The sequence below is a fragment of the Rattus norvegicus genome, chromosome 1 (genome assembly GCF_036323735.1).
Source record: "Rattus norvegicus strain BN/NHsdMcwi chromosome 1, GRCr8, whole genome shotgun sequence".
Lineage (NCBI taxonomy): Eukaryota > Metazoa > Chordata > Mammalia > Rodentia > Muridae > Rattus > Rattus norvegicus.
In genome coordinates, this window is record NC_086019.1 from 150,295,486 (window position 1) to 150,319,089 (window position 23,604).

General features: G+C 39.5%; 1 protein-coding gene and 2 pseudogenes across 4 annotated transcripts in view; 1 reads left to right on the top strand and 2 right to left on the bottom strand.

Annotated features, from left to right (window-relative positions):
* The window catches only part of Brcc3-ps2 (BRCA1/BRCA2-containing complex, subunit 3, pseudogene 2), a 122,919-nt pseudogene extending 120,165 nt beyond the window's left edge, over positions 1 to 2,754 (bottom strand).
* An 11,639-nt stretch (positions 2,755 to 14,393) lies between these two features.
* Positions 14,394 to 15,133, bottom strand: Rps4x-ps10 (ribosomal protein S4, X-linked, pseudogene 10; annotated as a pseudogene).
* A 3,117-nt stretch (positions 15,134 to 18,250) lies between these two features.
* Positions 18,251 to 23,604, top strand: part of Nox4 (NADPH oxidase 4) — a 177,745-nt gene continuing 172,391 nt past the window's right edge. Inside the window, exons 1-2 of one of the 4 annotated variants that reach the window (XM_008759643.4) lie at positions 18,251 to 18,509; positions 19,073 to 19,168. In XM_008759643.4, the coding sequence (XP_008757865.1) occupies positions 18,453 to 18,509; positions 19,073 to 19,168 (153 nt within the window). In that variant the 5' untranslated portion in view covers positions 18,251 to 18,452. 4 annotated transcript variants of the gene reach the window in all.

Consider the following 23,604-nt stretch of genomic DNA (forward strand, 5'->3'; position numbering starts at 1 on the left):
CTCTGTCAATTCCTCTTCTAGCTCTTCTATTAGAGTCCCTGGGCTCAGTCTGATGGTTGTCTATAAGCATCTGCATTTGTATTGGTCAGGTGCTGGTAGAACCTCTCAGGGAACAGCTATACCAGACTCCTGTTAGCAACACAACCAACCATTTTAGGAGGCAAAACACTCAAAATACAACTGAGTTCTGGATCCTCAATGATCCATAATTTCTTTTCCACCAGAGCCAATTTTCTTTTAGCCTCAGCTGAATTTTTTCTTTGATTATTTAAGTCCAAATCACCTCATAAGGTTTAAGATAAAGTTTTTCTCTTTGAATGGTTAATCCCATAATGAACTGTAGTCAGTTAGTCAATATTTTCCATGAAAGGAAAATTGACAATAAGTTATTTCTGTTTTTTAGGGGGAAAAATTAAAATTCAAAAACAGCAAAAAAACAAACACAAAAAAGAAAGTTAGAAAGAAAACAAAGGAAGAAGAAAAAAAATCTAAGTTTTATCTAAGTTTTGGGTGAGGACCAGCTGCATTGTTCTAAGTTATATCATCTTTAACAGCAAAACTCTCACCATCATTCTTATTCAGTTTTTGCTGCCCTGTGATGGTTACCCTTAGCTGATAAGCTGCTGAGCAGCAAGAATGAGTAGTCTGTCTACAGAGTTTAATTTGGCAGATCTTTTCCACACCAGTGCCATGCGTGCCTGGCCTAGGTATGAGCCTATATTGTTCTTGTCAGCCACCAGCTTCAGCCATTTCTTTGACTCTTCGTTTTGCATATTATGGTGCCTCTGCTATGCAGAAGAACCCAGAGAAACCTAGCAGTGCAAGACTGCTTTGCAAAAGCTCCTCCTCCCTCTGAGTCAGGACCTTTTGACCTCATTCTCACAGGGCCTGGTAGGTGGGAGAGAAGGGAGCAGCTTCTTTGGAGAAGTGGCATAACTCTTTTTTGCTTTGTTTAACCCCTGAAAAGTATTCTGAAAAGGGACAGAAAGGCCCAAAGCCAGCAGAGGCACTTCTAACTATAACACTCTGCTACCTCGGCTGCTTTCTGAGGCCCAGAGGAAAACACTTTAAAGTGGCTATCTGAGTTTGGGGGATCCAGCCCCAATGGAGAAGGGTGACATTAATTATAAATGCCTAGAAATCTAGACTTCTGGTGGAGCCATGAATAGAGGGTAGAGCTAGCCTGGAGATTTATTGGCATTTTTCTGCTTTGAGCTGGGGGAGGAAACCAAGGAGCCATGTTGCATTTCCAGTTTTCTTAAAAGGTTCTTGAAGAGTGCAACTTTCATGGTAGGAAAAACAACTTGGCCTGGCAGTCAGTCCACTTTTGTAGTGCAGGGTGATTGGGCAAGGGGTGAGAAAGCAGATGCTGCTGACGTTCATGTGACTTTTTGGTTAGTTACATTATGTGGTAGTTTGATTATGTTTGGCCCAGGAAGTGGCACTATTTGGAGATGTAGCCTTCTTAGAGTAGGTGTGGCTTTTAAGTGTGTCACTGTGGGCTTTAAGACCTTTCTGCTAGCTGCCTAGAAGCCAGTCTTCTTTCTTCCTTTGGATGAAGATGTAGAACTCTCAGCTCCTTTAGTACCATGTCTGCCTGGAAGCTATCATGCTCCTGCCCTGATAATAATAGACAGGACCTCTGAACCTGTTAGCAAGCCCCAATTAAATGCTGTCCTTTATAAGAGTTGCCTTGGTCATGGTGTCTCTTCACAGAAGTAAAACCCTAACTAAGACAGGAGATATTTAAAGGGCCCATATTTCCTAATCTGAGGGTATTTATTTATTTACTCATTTATTTATCTATTTTAATCTGATGAGGTATTTCAATGATAGAAAAGAAAAAGAAATGTTCCATCCAATGAAGAACTTCCTGCAGTCTTAGGACTGTCAGGGAATTCTGCAATGACCCCAAGATGTCAGCCTGCCTGCAGATTTAAGAGTTCCAGCAACTACTCTTAAGTGGTAGTTACCGGAGGCTGCATAATCATCTTTCTTCCTTCCTTCCTTCCTTCCTTTCTTTCTTTCTTTCTTTCTTTCTTTCTTTCTTTCTTTCTTTCTTCCTTCCTTCCTTCCTTCCTTCCTTCCTTCCTCCCTCCCTCTCCCTCCCTCCCTCCCTCCCTCCCTCCCTCCCTTCTTTCCTTTCTTCCTTTCTTTCTTTTAAGAAAACAAAAGGTAGTTAGGGCTGTTAGTGTTCAGGCAGAGGTTTAGTTATCTCCTGCCAACACCAGAGATCACCCTAGCCAGAAGGCTTCCATTATCTTTCCAACCTATCTGAAACTGAAACAATGGCATAAACTGAAAGCAAAGGAGGGAAAGATAGGCTCCCAGCCCTCAGAATGTGGACACTGAAGGTCCTTTGGGCTGATGCCAACTACTGGGGAGCACTCACCCATCCCTGCTCTTCCAGAAGTTCTGTTGATTCCCTGTGTCAGCTGCCAACAGTTTTGCTTGTGCCCTTGGGGTATCCAGGAACCCATTCACACTGGGGCAGGGCTGGATGGAATGAAGCTTATCTAGGCAGAAAGATTTGGAATGAAGTTTATCTGGGCAGAAAGATTTGCACAATCTCAGATGACTTGAGTGCCTTCTCCAAGAGGTTTTCAGTGGAAGCAGCTTTCCTTTATTGGGGATAACAGGGCTATATTGACCTTGAGAAGTGGATGGGGGATTCAGGGTGATTGTGCATTTATTTGCTAACACCAAGGTTCTGGCACTAGCATAAAGAAAAATTCTAAGGTGCTTACTGGACATGTTCTTATAGGGAAAGAGGAAGTTAAACCTGTAACTTGACCACCCGGCTTCATGACTACCTCAGGGGCTGTAGAGATAGGGAACTTTCATGGTTTGAATATGATTGGCCCAGGGAGTAGCACTATTTGGAAGTGTGGCCTTGTTGAAATAGGTGTGTCACTATGTCACATGCACCAGAGCATATAGGCCTTGAGCAAGGATGCAAAAATCCTAACTCCTGCCATTTCAGTAGAAGATTTTCAGGGTTTGGACACATCTTGACCTCATTCTTGCTCTCGATCGGGTTCCCCAAGCATGGACTCCCTGGTTCTGGCTCCCACATTAGCCTAACACAGTGAGAATTTTCAAAGCCTAGGCTAATCTTTCTGGCTTAGACAGAGAGCCAAGGGTGGAATCTCATGGTACCCTTTCCATACCTTTCTATTACACTATGGTATAATTTCCTTGAAGCAGTCCACAGATTCCAAGAAAACAATCCTGAAGTTGTTTCTTGGTTAAGTTCTCTCCACATTCCCATGATTGCTATTATCAACATTATGTATATTTATTTACCTTCAAGGTCATGTACAATTTGTAAGGTCTCATAGTATCTGTACATAGACAATGTTTATTCTCAGGTAGAGTAACATCAGAACAGGTCACTTGTGTAAAACTGGAGACACTGAAATACTATATTTCCTCCAAAGTTTGTAGTTGTGTGCCTTTAGGCCGAGTATTGAATCTCATTAAATGTAAAATATCCTACCAATCTGTGTGATGGATATATTGTCTCTGCAGATGTGGTGCAAGAGGTAGTATAGGTTCTTTTGCAAGTACTCCTAGAAGTTATTTTGAAGCCTTGAAAAGATCTTGTGTACTCTCCACTATAATGTCATATTTGTTTCACAAATATTACTCATTTGCCTTGTATATAGTTATTGGAGGAGTCTGAAATTTTTCCACATCTAATGCAATCTAAGGCAAACCCAGCATGAGACAGAAGGATTTGTCATATCTGTCATCCCAGAAAATTGCTGCCCATCAAGGACTTTTACAAATGGTTCTTGGAAAGCAGAAAGTTGGGAGTCCCAGACTAACCTCCGACAGTGTTTCATATTGCCCTTTTTTCTTAGGAAGCCAACTTTTATTCCAGATGGAGTTTTTAAATAATTGTTGTAATGTTTTACAGACACTATTATACTGGTAATCAAGATATATTGTTTCCTTTTTGCTTCCATTGTCATCTACTCATGCAATTCTGTTGGGAAAAAAGTAATTAGATTTGTTAAGAATAATTTGTTCTTTACCAATATAGTCTGCTTATTGTGTCTGATTCCACCTTTCTTAAGGAACAAAATGATGGCATCATCAATTAAAATAAAATGAAATCCAGTAAGTCCTCAGTGACACTGTGATCTCAAGTAGAGCTGAGAGGATCTTCATTTATTTTTGAGATTATAATTAAAACACTTTTTGTTTTTCCTAAATCCTCTCATATAACACTCCTTCCTCTTTTTCAAATTATAGCCTTTTAGATAGCTTCCAACTCTCCCACTTCCTTTCAGACCCTTCCCAGCCCAATGTCCCACCTCAATCTCAAATTGATGGTCTGCTTTTTACTCTTCCTTGGTCTTTCTGTGTGGGACACTGTGGTATAGAAATCCTCTGACATTCTACACAATGGTTCTAGTAACAATCCATATTTGGTTGTTTCAGGAGCTTGGCAATTAGATCAGTCTTCAGATCCCAGTTTTTCACAGTTTAAAATGTAGTTAATAGTTTCTAAGTTAAAAGCCCCATGAATAATTCTACCCCCAGGCTCTATTTTATAACCCACAACTCTGCCTGTTTTCCCAGAGGCCACACAAGCACCAGGGATGCCAGACAGGAGCCTAGCATAACCTTTATCAGAAAGGTTTCACCCAGCAATTGATGTAAGCAAATGAAAAGATCCAGAGCTAAGCATTAGATGGAGATTGGGGAATCCCCTGGAAGAAGGGGAGAAAGGATGGTAGGAGCCAGGGGGGGTCAAGGACATCACAATAAAACATGCGGAGTTAGTTAAACTAGGCCCATAGGGTCCCACAGAGACTAAACCTACAACCAGGGAGTATGCATGGGACTGACCTATGTCCTCTTCACATATGTAACATTTCTGCAGTTTTGTCTTTCTAGGTGTCTTTTGTGTTCCCTAACAGCAGGAACAGATTGTCTCTGACACTTTTTCTTGTCTGAACCTTTCTCATTACTATGTCACCTCTTCTAGTGTCAATTGGAGAAGATGCCCCCAGTCTTATTGCAACTTGGTATGCCAAGGTTGGTTCATCTCTATGGGAGGTCTCTACTTTCCTGAGAAGAAAGGAAGAAAGAGTGGTTGGGGGTTGCAAGGCAGGTAGTAGAGAAGTGCTTAGAGAAGAGGAGGGAGGAGAAAGTAAAGTCGGGATGCTAAGTTAATTAATTAATGAAAAAAGAAAATCCCTGTGAACATTAGACATATACAAGGAGAAGAAACTCACACCATCCTTTCAAGACTGTCTTCTCAAAGATGTGACCCTAGGGAATCCAATAATTCAGAGCATGTCATTAGTCAAATGGCTATGTCTTATCTCAGTGACGACAATCTGGCTCAGTCCTGAGAACATTACTAATTCTGTAGTTGGCTTGACTTGAATATTTTGTAGAATATTTATTTTTCTCGACATGAAAAATCTTAGAGAAGCTAAGAAATCTTTTTTTTCACAGAGACTGATGAGTAAAATTCCCATCAAACACATTAGCAAAATCTACTTTGAACAGAATGTTCACTTCTGAACTCTCTTGTCTGTCCAGGAATTAGCTGAAGAGCAATACTTACCTAAAAGCTACCACTCACTTACTTGACCAGTCATATCTCCTATACAGACATGCCTGTTTTGGGACTTTTTAACAGGCCATTTCTAAGTCTATTTGTTCAACATGATGACAGTTTAGGATATATAACCTATAAGACAGCAGAATACCAAGGTACTTTCAAATAAAGTATCATGATAGTCAGGAAAATGTCAATGTGCTCCCCAATAGTTTTGGCATTATGTTATTTTCCCATCAACTTGAGCTTCTAGAATGAATAGAGTCTAAAAAGCAGAGTCTTTAGAATCAAAATAAATCTCCCTACATAAACTGCAAAGACAAAAACAACGTTAGAATTTGTTTAGCAGAGAATGATTAACTATTTGGACTTTACTTCCTATCTGTTTTCATGTTTTGACCTTTGAATTAAACTGTGATTTTTCTGAAAATTCATTTTTTCTTAAAGACATATCACTGCTTTCCTTGGGAATGAAACCATGCCCTCAAGAAACATCTCTATCAAATGCGAGTTAATGTTTTCTACACAAATAATAGTGCTGGCATTTTGCAATCTGAGATAAAAGTTGTAAGTGAAAAAATGGCTATAAGTAAACAGAATACATAGAAAACAAGAAATATTTCAAGTGGCATGACCTCATCCATTTTTGCATAGTACTGTCAGCTGCTACTGAGGCTACACCTTCACCAATGGCCTTCCCTTGCCTCTCATTATGCCAAGCCTCCATGACCCCTTTATACCTTCAAAACCAATACCACCTTGGTGATTTTTATGTATTAAGAAATCCAGCTGTGGCAGAAGGTACAACCTTGACTGTTTCTGGAACACAGCTTCTTTGTGATCTCAGAAAAACACTTCCCAGAAGATTTCACCTCAATAATGCTGTTCTTTTCTTAACCACCACTGATTTCTTAGCTCAAGCTAAGCAGTATCGATTGTCTCAGTAGTCCCTTCTATTCTTGACTTTAAAGCCAGATCTACATGGCCAAAGTTGCCTAGTTCTGCTGTTTGCTGGGGCTGGAACATGGTCCCCCTGCCCTATTATATTATCATCAGTTTCTGTTTTCCAACTCCTTCAATGCCTAAGTTTGGCTCTCCTGGAATTAACTCTGTAGATTGACCTTGAACTCAGAGATCTGCAAGGTTCTGTCTCCTGAACCTTAGGATTAAAGGTGTATACCACTACACCCACACTTAAGCTTTTCTTCACCTAAAACGGGCCTTGAACTCAGATCTGCTTGTTTTTGTCTCCTGGAATTAAAGGTGTATACAGTCATATCTGTGCCAAAGCTTTTCAAGGCCACTATTGCTCAATATCCAGACAAAAAGCCTGTGTTTTCCAGACTCAAGATCTGAATCTCAAGTGTGCCCTCCATTTCTGGATTGTAGCTCATTTTAGATTAAAAGTTTTAATGAAACAATAACCAGGTCATAATAATGCTTCTTTAATTGCAAAATTATATATTTACCTTGGTAGGATCTTGCTTAATTCCATTTAATATCTTTGAACACAGGATTTAAGTTCATTCCACATCCTAGGACTCCTTTAATCTTTGAACCATACATTTTATATTTTTCCTTTCTATGCTTGTACTTTTCATTAAAGTGCTCTTCATAATAGTGGAGTTTAGTAACCACATAACATAAGTTATACCAAGCTCTTTTGAGATTTCCTTTGTCAAAACAATACAAATTTCTTTACCTTAGCCTTAGGCAGATTTTTCAGACAATCACAAACAGCAAAACAAAACAAACAAAAAATAAAACAACAACAACAACAACAACAACAAAAAACAAAAACTCACACCACATTCTTCACCAAAATATCACAAAATCAGTCTCTAGGCCACATATTAAAAGTCTTCTCTGAAACCTCTTGAGCTAGGTCCCCACAGTTCAAAAGCACTCAGGGACACAGTCTACCATGTTTCTAACTAGCAAGCTCCATTAAGTCCCATTTAAAACATTCCACTGCTTTGCTGGTTTACAAAGTCCCAGAAAACACATTCCTCAAAGAAAAGCATAGTCAGACCTATTATAGCAATACCCTACTACCAGTTCCAACTTCTATCTTAGGGTTTTACTACTGTGAAAAGACACCATGACCAAGGCAACTCTTATAAAGGACAGCATTTAATTGGGGCTGGCTTACAGGTTCACTTCATTAGTATCAAGGTGGAAGTATGGCAGTGTCCAGGAAGGCATGATGTAGGAGATGCTGAGCGTTCTACATCTCATTATAGAGGCAGCAGGAGTAGACTGGCTCTCATATGGCTAGGAGGAGGGTCACCAAGCCCACCCCCCCATAGTGACACATTTCCTACAACAAGGATATTCCAAAAGGGTCACACTTCCTGATAGTGCCACTCCCTGGGCCAAACATACTCAAAGCACTGCCCTTGTACTTTATGTTATTCTGTTGAATATCTTGGGCACCATTTTGAAAGTTAATTCATGAGTAATGGTGAAAGACCCCCGGAGTTGGGAGACCCTCACTCAAGTCTCGGGATGACGCGATCCCCCAAGAACTCAAACAAGATGGTCCTTGTCGTAATCACATGAGGTTAATCGATAGCAACCAGTGCACTGGGGTCGAGACTCATATCCCAGGCAGGGGCAGTGGAGTTCGACCCCGAGAGGCTGGGAGAAGAGGTATTTAAAGGGAGAAACCACAGCCCGAGGGGACAGGGATGGCGTCATTGGTAAGTGTGTAGAATACCAGTGAAAAATTCACAAAGAAAAACTCTCTGTTTTCAAGATTGTTTCCTAGGAGAAGCTGTCTCCTGCTTCTCAGATTGTTTAACTTCATGATCTGCTAGTTCCTAGGAGAAGTTGCTTCCTGTTTCTCAAGATTGTTCTCTAAGATTTATGGTCAGCTAGTTTCTGGGAGAAAGCTGTTGAGCTGGCCAATGTAATTACCCATTCTATGGACCTAGGAGAGGCTTCTTGGAACATAGAATTCTGGGGCCTAACCTCATTTTTTTTTTCCTGCTCTAAACTTTGTGTCTAGGGCGGCAACTTTAAAACTTTTACCTTTCAATGGTACCTATATCCATAGCTGTATCATTATCAAGCCATAGTTTTATCATGTTTCTGGTATCCATTAAAATATATACATGGATTGCCAACAGTGTGCCTACTGTGTAGCACTCCTATTGGCCATACTTCTTTTTTTTTTTTTTTTACACTCCAGATTTTGTTCCCCTCCCAGGTCCAACCGTTCCACTTTCCATACCTCCCCACACCCTCACCCCACCAGACCTCTAAACTTCCTGAGACCTCCAGTCTTTTGAGGGTTTTGTGCATCTTCTCTGACTGAACCCAGACCCAGGAGTCCTCTGCCTTGTATGAGTTGGGGGACTCATCTCAGCTGGTGAACACTGCCTGGATGGAAATCCAGTGTCTGAGAGATCTCAGGGGTCTCGGTTAATTAGACTGCTGGTCCTCCTGCAACATTCTCCTCCTACTCAGCTTCCCCCATCTTTTCCTTAATTCAACCAGAGTGGGTTTTGTACTTAGAATCACCCAGCTTCAGGATCTGCTTGATAGTTTCCCAGCATTATACCTCTGCTTGGTAGGTTCTTAACATTTCTGTAGTTCTAAGTCTGAGGCAGGAAGATCACAGAATCTGACATTTTAAAGTAATGTTTATGTATATTTCACTAGATCTTACAAATGGTGGCCAGTGGCTTTCGGGTAATTCCATATGTTTGAAAGACTTTCTGATAATGGTGGGATTGCATTAAATCTGTAGATTGCTTTCAGTAAGATGGCCATTATTTCTATATTAATCCTGCCAATCCATGAGCATAGGAGATTTTTTCAGTTTTTGAGATCTTTTTCGATTTCTTTCTTTGGAGACTTGAAGTTCTTGTCATACAGAACTAACTTACTGGGTTAGAGTCACACCTATGTATTTTTATATTATTTGTGACTATTGTTAAGGGTGTTGTTTCCAGAATTTCTTTCTCAACCTGTTTATCCTTTGAGTAGAAGAAGGCTACTGATATGTTTGACTTAATCTTATATCCACTTTTCTGTAGTCATTTATCAGGTTTACTAGATCTCTGGTGGAATTTTTGGGTCACTTAAACATACTATTATATCATCTGCAAATAGTGATATTTTAACTTCTTCCTTTCCTATTTGTGTCCCTTTGACCTCCTTTTGTTGTCTAATTGCTATGGCTAGGACTTACAATACTATATTGAATAGATAGGGAGAGAGTGGGCAGCCATGTCTAATCCCTGATTTTCGTGGGATTGCTTCAAGTTTCTCTCCATTTAGTTTAGTGTTAGCTACTGGTTTGCTGTATATGGCTTTTACTATGTTTAGGTATGGGTCTTGGATTCCTGATCTTTACTAGACTTTTCACATGAAGGGGTCTTGAATTTTGTCAAGTGCTTTCTCAGCATCTAATGAGATGATCATTTTTTTTCTTAGAGTTTGTTTATATAGCAGATTACTTTGATGGATTTCTATATACTGAACCATCCTGCATCTCTGGGATGAAGCCTACTTGATCATGATGGATGATCATTTGATGTGTTCTTGGACTCAGTTTGCAAGATTTTATTGAGTATTTTTGCATAGACATCCATAAGAGAAATTGGTCTGAAGTTCTCTTTCTTTGTTTGGTCTTTGTGTGGTTTAGGTATAAGCATAATTTGGCTTCATAGAAAGAATTGGATAGTACTCAGTCTGTTTCTATTTTGTGGAATAGTTTGGACAGTATTAGTATGAGGTCATCTATGAAGGTCTGATAGAATTTGACATTAAACCCATCTGATCCTGGCTTCTATTGGTTGGGAGAATTTTATTTCTTTAGGAAATAGTTTTATTTCTTTAGGAGTTATTGGACAGTTTAGATGGTTTATCTGATTCTGATTTAACTTTGGTACCTGGTATCTGTCTAGAAAATTGTCCATTTCCTCTAGATTTTCCAGTTTTGTTGAGTATAGGTTTTTGTAGTAGGATCTGATGATTTTATTTTTTAATTTCTTCACTTTCTGTTGTGTCTCCCTTTTCTTTTCAGATTTTGTTAATTGAATACTGTCTCTGTGCCCTCTGGTTAGTCTGGTTAAGGGTTTATTTATTCTGTTGATTTTCTCAAAGAACCAGATCCTTGTTTTAACAAAACTATTCATTGTATAGTTCTTTTTGCTTCTACTTGGCTGATTTCAGTCCTAAGTTTGATTATTTCCTGTTGTCTACTCCTCTTGGGTGTATTTGCTTCTTTTTGTTCTTGAGTTTTTGTTCTTTGTTCTGCTTATGTATGCTCTTTCCAGTTTCTTTTTAGAGGCACTCTAAACTATGATTTTTTTTTCCTCTTAGCACTGCTTTTATTGTGTCCCATAAGTTTGGGTATGCTGTGTCTTCATTTTCATTAAATTCTAAAAAGTCTTTAATATCTTCCTTTATTTCTCCTTGACCAAGTTATCATAGAGTGTTGTTCAGCTTCCATGCATATGTGGTATTTGTATTAATGTCATTTTGTTGTTATTGAAGAACAGCCTTAGTCTGTGGTGATCTGATAGGATACATGGCATTATTTCTATCATCTTGTATCTGTTGAGACCTATTTTGAGACTGATTATATGGTCAGTTTTTGAGAAGGTACCATGAGGTGCTGAGAAGTTAGATTCTCTTATGATGAAATATTCTATAGCTATCTGTTAAATCCATTTGGTTCATATCTTCTGTTAGTTTCACTGTGTCTCTGTTTAGTCTCTGTTTCCATGATCTGTCCATTGATAAGAGTGCGGTGTTGAAGTCTCCAGCTATTATCGTGTGAGGTACAATTCGTGCTTTGTGCTTTAGTAAGCTTTCTTTATGAATGTGTGTACCCTTGCATTTAGAGCATAGATATTCAGAATTGAGTATTTATTGTGGTGGATTTTTCCTTGGAGTTGTAGGAAGTGTCCTTCTTTATCTTTTTTGACAACTTTCGTTTGAAAGTCGATTTCATTCAGTATTAGAATAGCTACATCAGCATTTTTCTTGGGACCATTTGCTTAAAAAATTTTTCCCAGCCTTTTATTCTGAGAAAGTGGCTGTGTTTGTCATTGAGGTGTGCTTCCTATATGTACCAAAATGTTGGGTCCCATTTGCCATCCAATTTGTTAGTCTATGTCTTTTTATTGAGGAATTGAGTCTATTGATATTGAGAGATATTAGAAACCAATGATTGTTGATTCTTATCATTTTTGTTGTTAAGGGTGAAATTATGTTTGTGTAGTTATATTTTTTTCTGTTTGTTTCAAGAAGACTACTTTCTTGCTTTTTCTATGGTGTAGTTTTCTTCCTTGTGTTAGAGTTTTCCATCTATTATCCTTTAGAGAGTTGGATTTTTAGAAAGATATTGTTTAAATTTAGTTTTCTCATGGACTATCTTTGTTTCACCTACTGTGATAATTGAGAGATTTCCTGGATATAGTAGCCTGGGCTGGCATTTGTGTTCTCTTAGGGTCTGTATGTCATCTGGCCAGGATCTTCTAGCTTTCATTGTTGAGAAGTCTTGTGTAATTCTGATAGGTTTGCCTTTATATGTTACTTGACCGTTTTCCCTTACTGCTTTTAATATTCTTTCTTTCTTTTGTGCATTTAGTGTTTTGACTATTATGTGACAAGAAGAATTTCTTTTCTGGTCCCATCTATTGGGAGTTCTATAGGCTTCTTGTATGTTTATGGACATCTCTTTCTTTAGGTTAAGGAAGTTTTCTTCTCTAATTTTGTTGAAGATATTTACTGGCCTTTTAAGTTGTGAATATTTGCTCTCTTCTATACCTATGATCCTTAGGTTTGATCTTCTCATTGTGTCCTGGATTTCCTGGATGTTTTGAGTTAGGACCTTTTTGCATTTTGCATTTTCTTTGATGGTTGTGCCAATGTTTTCTATAGTATCTTCTGCTCCTCAGATTCTCTCTTTTATCTCTTTTATTCTTTTGGTGATGCTTGCATCTGTGACTCCTGATATCTTTCCTAGGTTTTCTATCTTCAGGGATGTCTCCTTTTGTAATTTCTTTATTGTTTCTATTTTTATTTTTAGATTCTGTATGGTTTTGTTCAACTCCTTCATCTTTTTGCTTGTGTTTTTCTGTAATTCTTTAAGGGATTTTTGTGTTTTTTCTTTAAGGGTTTCTACCTGTATACCTGTGTTATCCTTTATTTCTTTGAGGGAGTTCTTTATGTCCTTCTTAAAGTCCTCTAACATGGTCATGAGATGTAATTTTAAATCAGAATCTTCCTTTTCAGGTGTGTTGGTTTATCCAGGACTTGCTGTGGTAGGATAATTTGGTTCTGATGCTGCCAAGTGGCCTTTGTTCCTGTTGCTTAGATTCTTGCACTTGCTTCTTGAGATCTGGTTATCTCTGGTGTTAGCTGGTCTTGCTGTTTCTGATAGTGGCTTTACCTTTCTGTAAGCTTGTGAGTTAGTACTCCTGGGAGATCAGCTCTCTCCTGGCATATTTTGGTACCAAGAGCCTGTGGTACAGGCTCAGTTCTGGGCACACATGGAAAATCAAGGATTCTGTCCCAGATTAATCCTAGGTTCCTATGTCCTGAAGTCTCAGGTCAGATTCCTCTTGGTCCAGGTATTTGTACAGAAGTGGTAGTCTCACCTGTGCTCTTAGTTATATCAGAACTCCTGGGAGACCAGCTCTCTTCCGGAGGGATCTGAGTACACAGGGCTGTGGCACACGGTCAGCTCTGGTTTCAGAGGGAAACCAGAAGGATCCTTTTTAAAAAAATTATATGTGTCTATGAATTCCAGAAGTTTGGACAAGTCTTTTGTAAAAATCAATTGTAAACAAAACTATATTATTCAGTTTTAGTCAAGAAATTTTGATTGGATAATTACTTTTCCTGGAATTCTTAACTTGCCCTCACATTGTAGGACTTGTTTTTCAGCATAGTGTCTGGTCCTCTAGGGTATGAGAACTTCTCCAACATCTCTGGTTCCTTGAGGAGCAGCCCTAGCCATGTGAGTGCACAGAACACATTCCTGAGAGGCTTAGTCATATGGTGGTCTGCACTTGTTTTTGTATAGAAATGACAGTGAGTCACTGTCTGGAATGTGTCCCCACTCTTCACACGGGAAGCCTCTAGGGAACTTTTCACTGGTTTTCTGATGGGCATTCTTCCTCCAAAAGGGTTCTGGGGACAAGGTAAAGTTTCCTGCTCCTTTACTCTGTCAGTTCAAAGGTTGTGAATTTTCTGTCAGTTAAACAGTACCTAGCTTGGTCTTTTCTATGTTTTCCCTTTTTTGTTTCTTGGAATAAATATCTTCCTTTTGAGCTTAAATACTATTGTATCTTGGCAATAAGACCTTTACTAGCAAAAACAGTAAAGTACATATTATTGCCTGCTGTTAATCATATTTCTAATATTTAATGTATTGAGTCTTAAAAGAAATTCTATTTAGAGGTACTATACTATCCCTTAAAGTGGATTTCTTTAAATGTAAAAATCTAAGGCTGACATTTTTAGTCCAAAAAAATAAAATGAAAAATGAAATGAAATGTAAAAGAGAAAATTAACATCAATTAATTTAAGTACAATGTGAACTAAGTAATGGTCATCCCTAAGTAATGGACATGATATCCTTAGAGACTATGAATGCTATTTTGTAAAGAAAAAATGCTTTAGTAGGTATGACTAAAGTAAGGATGTTTTTGTTTGTTTGTTTGGTTTCATCATGTTGTTTAATCTACCACATTGCATAGAAAGGCTTGTATACAAATACAAATACTTGAATACAAATACTTTTCTAGCAAGTATCCTAAAGACCACTTCACCCACTGCTGTTTGGCCTCTAGCTCTTTTCTCTTTCTTCAGCAATGGTGAGGCAGATTTCTTTTGGGGGGGGGAGAGATCCATGATTTGTTGCTGTTGACAATAATAAAATTGTTGGAAAGCTGAGTGGGAAAACTGTTGTTATTGGCATCTTTCACATGAACCACACCCAAAAGCTTCTCTCTGTTAATGATCATACCATTCATTCCCAGGTTACCACCTCCAGTCTCCATACACAGAATTCCAGTTGATGAAGTCTGTTATGTCGCCAGTCTCCAAACCAATCTGTCATTCCCCTTGATGAGAGTAGAAGGGTAGTAAATTGTATAAGCATGATGGGTCACTTGATCTGGGATTCCTTTTGTGCCAACAAAAATCTTTCTCTTTTCCCAACTTGTACTTGGCCTTCTTAGGTATAATATGATGAATAGAAAGCCACCCTTGGTGTCAGATCAGACAGAAGTTCTCTCCAGTCTTGTCAATGCTGGTGATATCCATAAACCCAGAATAGTAGATTATATTGGTCCTGACTTTTCCATCAGTCTTAGTGAAGAACTCCATGCAAATCTTTATATGCTTCATCTTCAGTAAAGGCATACTTAGGTCTGTTCCTTAGGAAAATGAACAGAGGCTGAAATTCCATCAGCTTGTGATAACCTGTGTATGTACAAAAGCAATAAACGTACCAGTCAATTTCTCGAACATCCAATTTTCTGGAGCTGCTATACTCTTCAGATGTTTCTTGGAATCATGAGCCATTGCTGCAATAGGAATGAAAAGGCACCCCTAAATTAAGGATCTTGACATGAACTGAGCCCTAGCCACAATCACAGAGTATCTTTAGGGGACAAAAAATGATAGCAGAAAGATTGGAGAGTAAGATGACCATGGAGCCACAGACAAAGGCTAGGTACAAACAAGTCAAAGACTACTTTTAGCTACCAGAATGACAAGGAGCAGTTCTCCTCTTGGCACCTCAATTGAGGGTCCTGTCACCATCTCAGTCTTGACTGGGTAGCACTGACTACAGGCCTCTGGCCTTCAGGTGTGTTAGAAAACATATTCTGATTGTTTGAAATGGAGCATTTGGTAGTGACTTGTAATGGCAGCAGGAAATGAATGCAAGTGTCCACTCATCACACATGCCTCTTGTAACATGTAAGATAGGTGATAACCACTTGGAGGTATATTTCCCTATTCATTCTTGAGTGATTGCTGATTACCAAGATGAACAAAACCTTTTCTTCCTTAACTAGGAAGTTAAGCTTGAGGATATGTATTTTAAGAGAGACACAGCTGAACATATGATATGAATATCATGAATCTTGCATTCCTTGGATTAAATCGTTTGTTGAGTAAACATTTCATATGTCCATTGACTATGCCAAGATTTATGCAAACACCTGTATTAAAACTAAACACGACAGGGTGTTTATTTTTTTACAAAGCCTAGTTTATTAGGAGAAATAAACACATGCCCGAATAAATCTAATCATGTGGAAAATGCAATAATGATCTTGCAAACAGGGCATTGTGTATCCCAAAGGTCACATGACTAGATGAGTCTGTGTGTTTTAGAGAGCATGCTGTTTAGTGAATGCTTCGTGCCTCTCTGCTTAGACAGAAATGAGTATAGTAAGGATGGATAAATAAAAAATATTCCCCATTTATTTCCTTCCCACTGAGGACATTGGACGATGGCTTCTGTGTTAATCAAGGAGGATATAATAAATCAAGAACATTTATTAAGCCAGGTTTGCTGGATATACCTGTAACACCAACATTTAGGAAGCTGAGACAGGAAGATTGCAACAAATTACAGTCCTGCCAGAGCCACATAGTGTCTGCTACTTGTGGGTTGGATCCCCAGGTGGGGCAGTCTCTGGATGGCCTTTCCTTCATTCTCTGCTCTGCTCTTCGTCCCTGTGTTTTCTCTAGACAAGAGCAATTATGGATTAAAATTTTAGATATGGGTGTGTGGCCCCATCCCTCACCTGGGGGGCCATGCCTAACCGTTAGATATGGTCTCAACAGGTTCTTCCTCCCCTTTGTGGGGTATTTCAACTAATGTCATCCCTGTGGGGTCCTGGGAGGCTCTTGCTTTCCTGGCATCTGGAACTTTCTGGAAGCTATGCTCAGTTCCCATCCCCCGTTGACACACACCTCTGTTCAATTTCCTGACCCTTCCATTCCTTGCCAAAACCTCTCTCTCTGTTTTCCCAGGGGATACTTTCTCTCTTTTCTTTGCAGGGGTCTTTGCAGGTTCAGGCTCTAGGTTTGGAGGAGCAAACCTCTCAGAGGCAAATGTCCTGCCCAACTTTCACTTGGGAGCCTTGTCTCCTGAAGCATTCCCTGTAGCCTCTCTTTTTGGGCAAGGCAATGGAAAGGAAGATTAAGGGTTCAGTTTGAGGATGCAGTGATCTCTGGCTATGGATATTCAGTGTTGACACTCCTGGGGGTTTCCATGTATGACTTTCCTGGTTTACACATAACAAGTATGGTTAGGTATAAATAAGGTCTATTAACTGGCAATAAAATCTTAGTATTACTTACACATAATATGTAGACAGCTATACTTTGTGAAGTGTTCTTGATTCACTCATGCTTGAGAAAGATAACACATTGAAATGAGAGGACAGAAAGAAATGTGTGCGGCAGTCAACTAGGATATGATATAGATTAGTTCCAGTTTTTCAAACTGAAGACTGAAATCATATACAATTTCTTAAATTAACTTAGATAAGGACATTGCATGAAGTTAGTACAGCATGATTTATTAAATTTTAGTTCCATTAATTAAACTGTTAGTTCCATTGCCATGGTGATTAAATTTATTTCATTTTATAAGAAAAATCTTGGATGTCACGAGATTAGGTTAAGCATATCAACTGCTTTTTTTGTTACCTATTACATACATTAATAAAGTCACTAACATCGATTAAGTTCTGCTACAGACATTAGTTCATACGATTACCTGTTTAATTAATTAACTATGCCCATTGCACACCCCTCACCTTTAATGGACTTCTGGTACAAGTTTAAGAAATTTTAACGAGTTCACTTTGCAATTAGCAGCATAAAGTGCACATTCCTAGAGGGAAGTGCACATTCCTAGGAGCTTCAAAAACTCTGGAAAAGGACATCATTGTTAACTTTTTGTCTGCCTGGTTTGTTTGCAGCAAAATAAAGAAAGTTTTCTCTTAAGACAGGATCAGGTGGGGCAGCTGATAGAGAAGCTGGAAGTAAACACTGGCTGTGAGGTGGTACTTGTTTGTAGACAGAGGACTGGAGGGTTAGGGGATGGGGGGGCTAAGACACAAAAGGCTACTTCCGGCTCAAATTTCTTTTACCAAGTTTCTTTCAGGTGAACTCACCCTTCCTTCCTTCCTTCCTTCCTTCCTTCCTTCCTTCCTTCCTTCCTTCCTTCCTTCCTTCCTTCCTTCCTTCCTTTCCTTCCTTCCTTCCTTCCTTCTTTCCTTCCTTCCTTCTTTCTTTCCTTTTTCCTTCCTTCCTTCCTTTCTTCCTTCCTTCCTTCCTTCCTTTCCTTCCTTTCCTTCCTTCCTTCTTCTTTTTTTGTTTTTGTTTTTGTTTTTTGTGTTTTTTTTTTTTGGTGGCGGAGGGGGCGGAGGGGTGTGTGTGTGGTGGTGGTGGCTAACCATTCTAAAGGAAGTATGGTGTGTGCGCCCCGGGATGCAAAGAGCGTCCCCCTCTTCCGATTCTCATCCTCACATCTGGGGGTTGTCTGCAGCTGGGCAGGCCCGGTTGGAGGCTGCAGGGGACGCCTCCACCTTCCCACCCGGGACATCCTGAACGGCGGCCACAACAACAGGCTCGCGCGAGACAAAGGGGCTGGCGCGGGGCGGCGCGCAGGGCCAGGGGGCGTGGGGAGGCAAGGGAGCAGCTCGGTGGGAGCCAGGGCGGAGATCTCCTGCCTGGCCTCTAGACTCGGCCCAGCCTTTGACCCTCGGTCCCCCGCCACTGCTCTGCTGGCGGCTACCCGGGAACCGGTGCCCCGGCCACAGCTCGCTCCTTTCCGTCCCAAGCACCGAGCGGAGCGCAGCACCCCCGCGCCGGCGGTATGGCGCTGTCCTGGAGGAGCTGGCTGGCCAACGAAGGGGTTAAACACCTCTGTCTGGTAGGATGTGGGCCTGGCGGTCTGTCTGTCTGTGCTGCAGCGAGTTTGATTCATTCTCAGAACGTGCGCTGGTGGGATGAGAGGATTGGAAGTTTGGGGGGTTTGTTTCGGACTTTCTCACCTAACCATAACTTTATGCATTCCTCGAAATATCTTCCTACTCAACGCAAGAGAACTTGACTACAGATTGCTGATGAGCGGGTGTGGAGGAAAGGGGAGCTAAGGCAGCTTTTCAAACACTCACTTCCTATGCTCTTCCAATTGCTTCCTTTTATTGGGCATCTCATAAGCCATGGTGATACCACTAATTTCTTAATCTCAATTTGCACTGGAGCTGGGGAAGTAAGGTATCAGTAACTCATTAAGTGATCTATTTACCACCAACTTTTATTTCAGTGCAGGGTCTTGGTGAGGCCAGGTGAGTGGGTTTTCCACTGATTGAGCATGCTTTCTGTAAATGCTGAGGTTGCACATACAGAGCTGAGTTTTGTGAGTGGCTTCTATCAGATGATTATGTTTCTTTTGTAATTTTTGTTTTCTCTCTCTTTCTTTCACTGGTCTAGCTTGTTTGGCTGTCCCTAAATGTCCTGCTTTTCTGGAAAACCTTCCTGCTGTACAACCAAGGGCCAGAATACTACTACATCCACCAGATGTTGGGCGTAAGTGAATATGGGATGACCTGACGGAGTGGGTTTAAGGCAACCGACTGCTACAGAACTTTGTCAGTACACCCATTTCTCATAGTAATATTTGCTTCAAACTTAACAAACGTGTGTTTCTCTCAACAGTTTGGATCTTTAAGGACCAAGGGTAGCATTTGCTAAAGTGAGCTAAATGAACCTGTCACACCTGGCTATTAGTGCCTGAGGTTTTTTTTTTTTTTTTTTTTTTTTTTTTTGCAAGCTGCACCAGAGAGCCCTGAAGAATTTGCTTCTCCCAGAGGACCAGCTGATGACAGGCTGTTAGTCTACACTTATCAAGGCTCTCCGCCTTCCCACAAGTCTGTCCAGAGGATGTCAGCACTGGTTTTCTTTTAGTGACAGTTCTCACAAAGTGAGCTGTTATTTATTTCTGAGTAGTCTTGGCTGGTTGCCATAGCTTATTGGCTGGGTCTGGTTCTGGTCTGAGGACAGTATCGAACAAAGTCTGCCCTGGTTTATTTCATGTTGATATTTCTCTTCGTTCTGTTTTTCATCTTATCTTCTAATTCTATGTCCACCTCACTAGATCCTGTAAGTGTCAGGGTACTCCAGTACTTTGTACAAGGAGACTGAATTCTGCTAAGCAACCACAGAAAGTATAAAATGTGTTATACAATCTTAGGACACCCGAGCAAGCACATTTATCATAACTGGAGAGGAAAACACATTCTAAAGAGGACACTTATTGCTTTGTTTTTTCATAAATTTGTAACTATTTAAAATCACTTCAGCTGAATTCAGTGAAACTAGCTTCAGTTTCATGGTTGAAATACATAGGTTTATCTTTTAGGCTTAATACTCTGCGTAGTGATTAGGACATATCAAATCTGCAGTAAGCTGCAGCTGAATTAATTGTTTTAAAACAGATTACTGTGTTTAAGCTCTTGGTTCTTTTTAACATTTAATACCACTAATTTTAACTAATGGGATCAGAAACATTGTTTTAGAAAAGAAAAGAGACCCCCTTACTGAAGATTCTGGAATTAACATATTTGTCTCTTTTGTCCATCCAACTTTTGTCTAGTTATTTAGGACTATTCTTCAAATTGCTTTCTAAATAGACCCAGAGAATAAAATATTTACTATTTTTCAAGTGCCTTACACTCTGATGCAAAACAGCAACAAAACCACACAAGCATGCAAAACCAATCAAATAATTGTAGTTTAATAAACAAATAAAGAAAAATTTCTCTGAGTTACCTAGCTCTAAATTCTCTTTCCTGAAAACTCAGTCTCAAAGTAAATTAATAAGTTAGAAGTTTCTTAATATGAGGTTCATTTTACTTAATACATAACTCGCCAAACAACTCGTAAAAATCACTTGAGAATTACCCTGGCAGAATTTGTTCTGGATCAAGGTGCTTGTGTTACTACTATACAAATCTAAGAATTGTGTAAAAGCCCATAACTCAGCTTTGGAGTTTGACTCTTAACGTAAGAGAGACATTTCTTTTTTAAAGCAAGCTAAGCTATTTATGTTAGACTCCAACAAGGTAGTTTTTAAGTACTTGGATGCTGTGTAACTTGCCGACAGATAAGATTAAGCTGGTGTGCACTGGCCAGTACACAGAGGAACAGACATCGTCAGACCAGTTCTAAAGACATTTTAAAATGTGCCCCATGTTCCTACCTTCATTCTGCATTAGTGCTTTTGATCAAATGACGCTACAAAACAGAGAAGTCCAAGAACTGTGGATGCATGCATGGCAGGGACTGGTTATGTGAATGAAAGGCTCAGCTGGGTGATGTGGAGAAAAGCAACAACAGGCAGACTGATGAAGAGAGGCCACTATACCTTAGCTTTCTTGCACACTCGTGACTAATGACAGTGAGTGGACCAACATTTCAGCCAGACTCCTTGAAAAAAGGAGTGGCCTTTCTTGTCACTTCTCACTTTCTGAAGATTACTTGTTATGAGTTCTGTAGTATTAACTTACCTAAGTCTTTGCAATAGATATTTCAGTCTAAATATTGGTGTTTAATGGACAAAGCCTTCCATCCTTAGCTTTACTATTGACTTTGTAAAGGAGGATTTAATGTGGTTTTTGTTGACAGTCATCCCCAGATTATCTTTCTAGTCTTAATAAGGATTGTGTTAAGGTTTCTCAGGGAGTGAATTTACAGTTTGTTCTCCATAACAAGTATGGCACAATGATGAGATATAATTAATTTTAAAATATACGTTTTGGTCTCCATGTTTTCTATCTTTTGCCTATCACTTGTTTAATAACCTTAAAGCTGTTCAGATTGAACAGTTTCACCATGACAGGGATGTAGAAACGATGAGGGCTACACAGATATTGTGATGTTTTAAGTCACTTTCAGGTAAACTTTAGATTAAAAGACAATAGCAACAACAATATCGTGGGATTCCTAGAAGTCAATTTACTTTACTGTAAAACACAAATGGAAGGTGGAAGATGATACTTGCCCCACAAATATGAGGAGGTCCTGAGTTCAAATGCCCAGCAGGCACATAAAAAGTAGGGAATGACCATGAGCTCCTATAACTTCATTGCTGTGGGAGGCAGAGACAGTGGGACTTGGGACTTGGTGTTAGTCTAGCTCCAGGCCAGTGAGAGACCCTGATTCAAGGGAGTGAGAGTGATAGAGCCAGACACTAGGTGTCTTCTGGTATCTCCATCCATGTATGAGCTCATGTACTCAAACACAAGTGTATGTACATACCACACTCAGGGGCATACATATATACATATACCGAAAAGGGGGGGAAGCACGAAAGGAAATAATACATTTGTTCTGCAAACATTTTGATAATAGCATTAAGTACTCATATTGCTGTCATTGATGTATGAGATGTAATAACCTAGTTTTCTGGTACTCGCAAGCTGGAAGGAGCCACTGAGTGTGTCTTAATCCCAGAAAGATGTAGCTATCCGGAGGGATTACTTATTAGTCATTGTTTGAAATCCCTACTTTATATTCAAGCCAATTATCTATGGAAGATATACAGAGTATGCCGGGCATTTTACACATTGCTTCAGCTTCGACCTAGTTTTCAAAAGCTCTATGCTAGCCCATCTCAGGTATGTAACCTGTTGGTTAACATCCTCCTCATCAGTGTTGCTCAATAAAAATATGGTGCAAGACAAAGTAAAAAGCTACATTAAATTCATTAAAAAATACCTTTAGCCAAATAAATGTGAAGTGCCATTCTTTTGATATGTAGCCATGATAAAACAAACAAACAAACAAAAAAACCCCCCAAAAAACAAAGTGATATTTGACAGTTTGTCATACAAACTAATTGTAATTCAGTATGCTACACTCATTTACATTATAAGATTCTGTTCACTCAGTAAAATGCTGTTAGACATAGTATTGAGATTTTTATGACGCTTACAGCTAGAAAGCTGATTCACATACCTAAATGCTCTACACATACGTAAAGTTTGTCTGATAACACAAATCAATGTCAGCTTTTACATTTAAATGTTAAGAGTCAGGTGCCTGTGGCATTTGTCGATTTTTCCTGGTGGTCTCAGCTATTTAAGGAACTGTATTAGGTGGATTGCTTGAACTCTAGTAGCATGAAAATAGGACCCTGCTTCAAGAATTTAAAAAAGAAATTTAAGTAATAAGCAAAAATCCAAAAGTTCAGTCTCTTGGTAATCCTAGACACAGTTCATTCATCACATCACCAGGTATGGCACGTAGCTCGTTTTGGGCATTTCAAGTAAGGGCCTTGGAGATAGAATATTCTTGTCTTGATAGCCAGGTAACCTTAGCATTCAACCAGTCAATCGATGAGCTCACTTATATATGCCTCTGTGACCAGTGAAATGGCTCATCAGGAAAGGAGGTCAAGGTACTGCTACCAAACCGGATAAACTGAGTCAGTTCCCAGGACTCAAATGCTGGAAGGAGTGAACTTACTTTCCCAAGTTATCTTTTAATCTACACACACACACACACACACACACACACACACACACACACACACACACACACGATAAATGTTAATGAAAAAAGCAGGACAAAAACTTCAACTAGATCTGAACTTCGGTGGCCTTGTAGTTACTTTCCACTGGACATTGAATGGGAAGGTGTGGAATGTAATCATTGAACTGGACCATAAAACAAACAAACAACAAACAAACAAACAAACAGAAACTAAACCAAAACAAGAAACCTTGGAGTTCTGCTTCATGATCTGAATTTGTTGGTGGGAACTTATTAGAACTTTGGGAAAACTAATTTTCAACACTGGAATATTTGTTTTTATTGCCAGATGGGTATTTTTTTAGAGGTTGAAAATCTTTTGACAACAGAGAAAATTATATCTGACACACTGGAAGGTTAAGAAAAGGTGAGATTAATTTGTTTTGATAGAGTTCTTATGATTGTTAGTCTCTGGACAGGTCTGATACAGA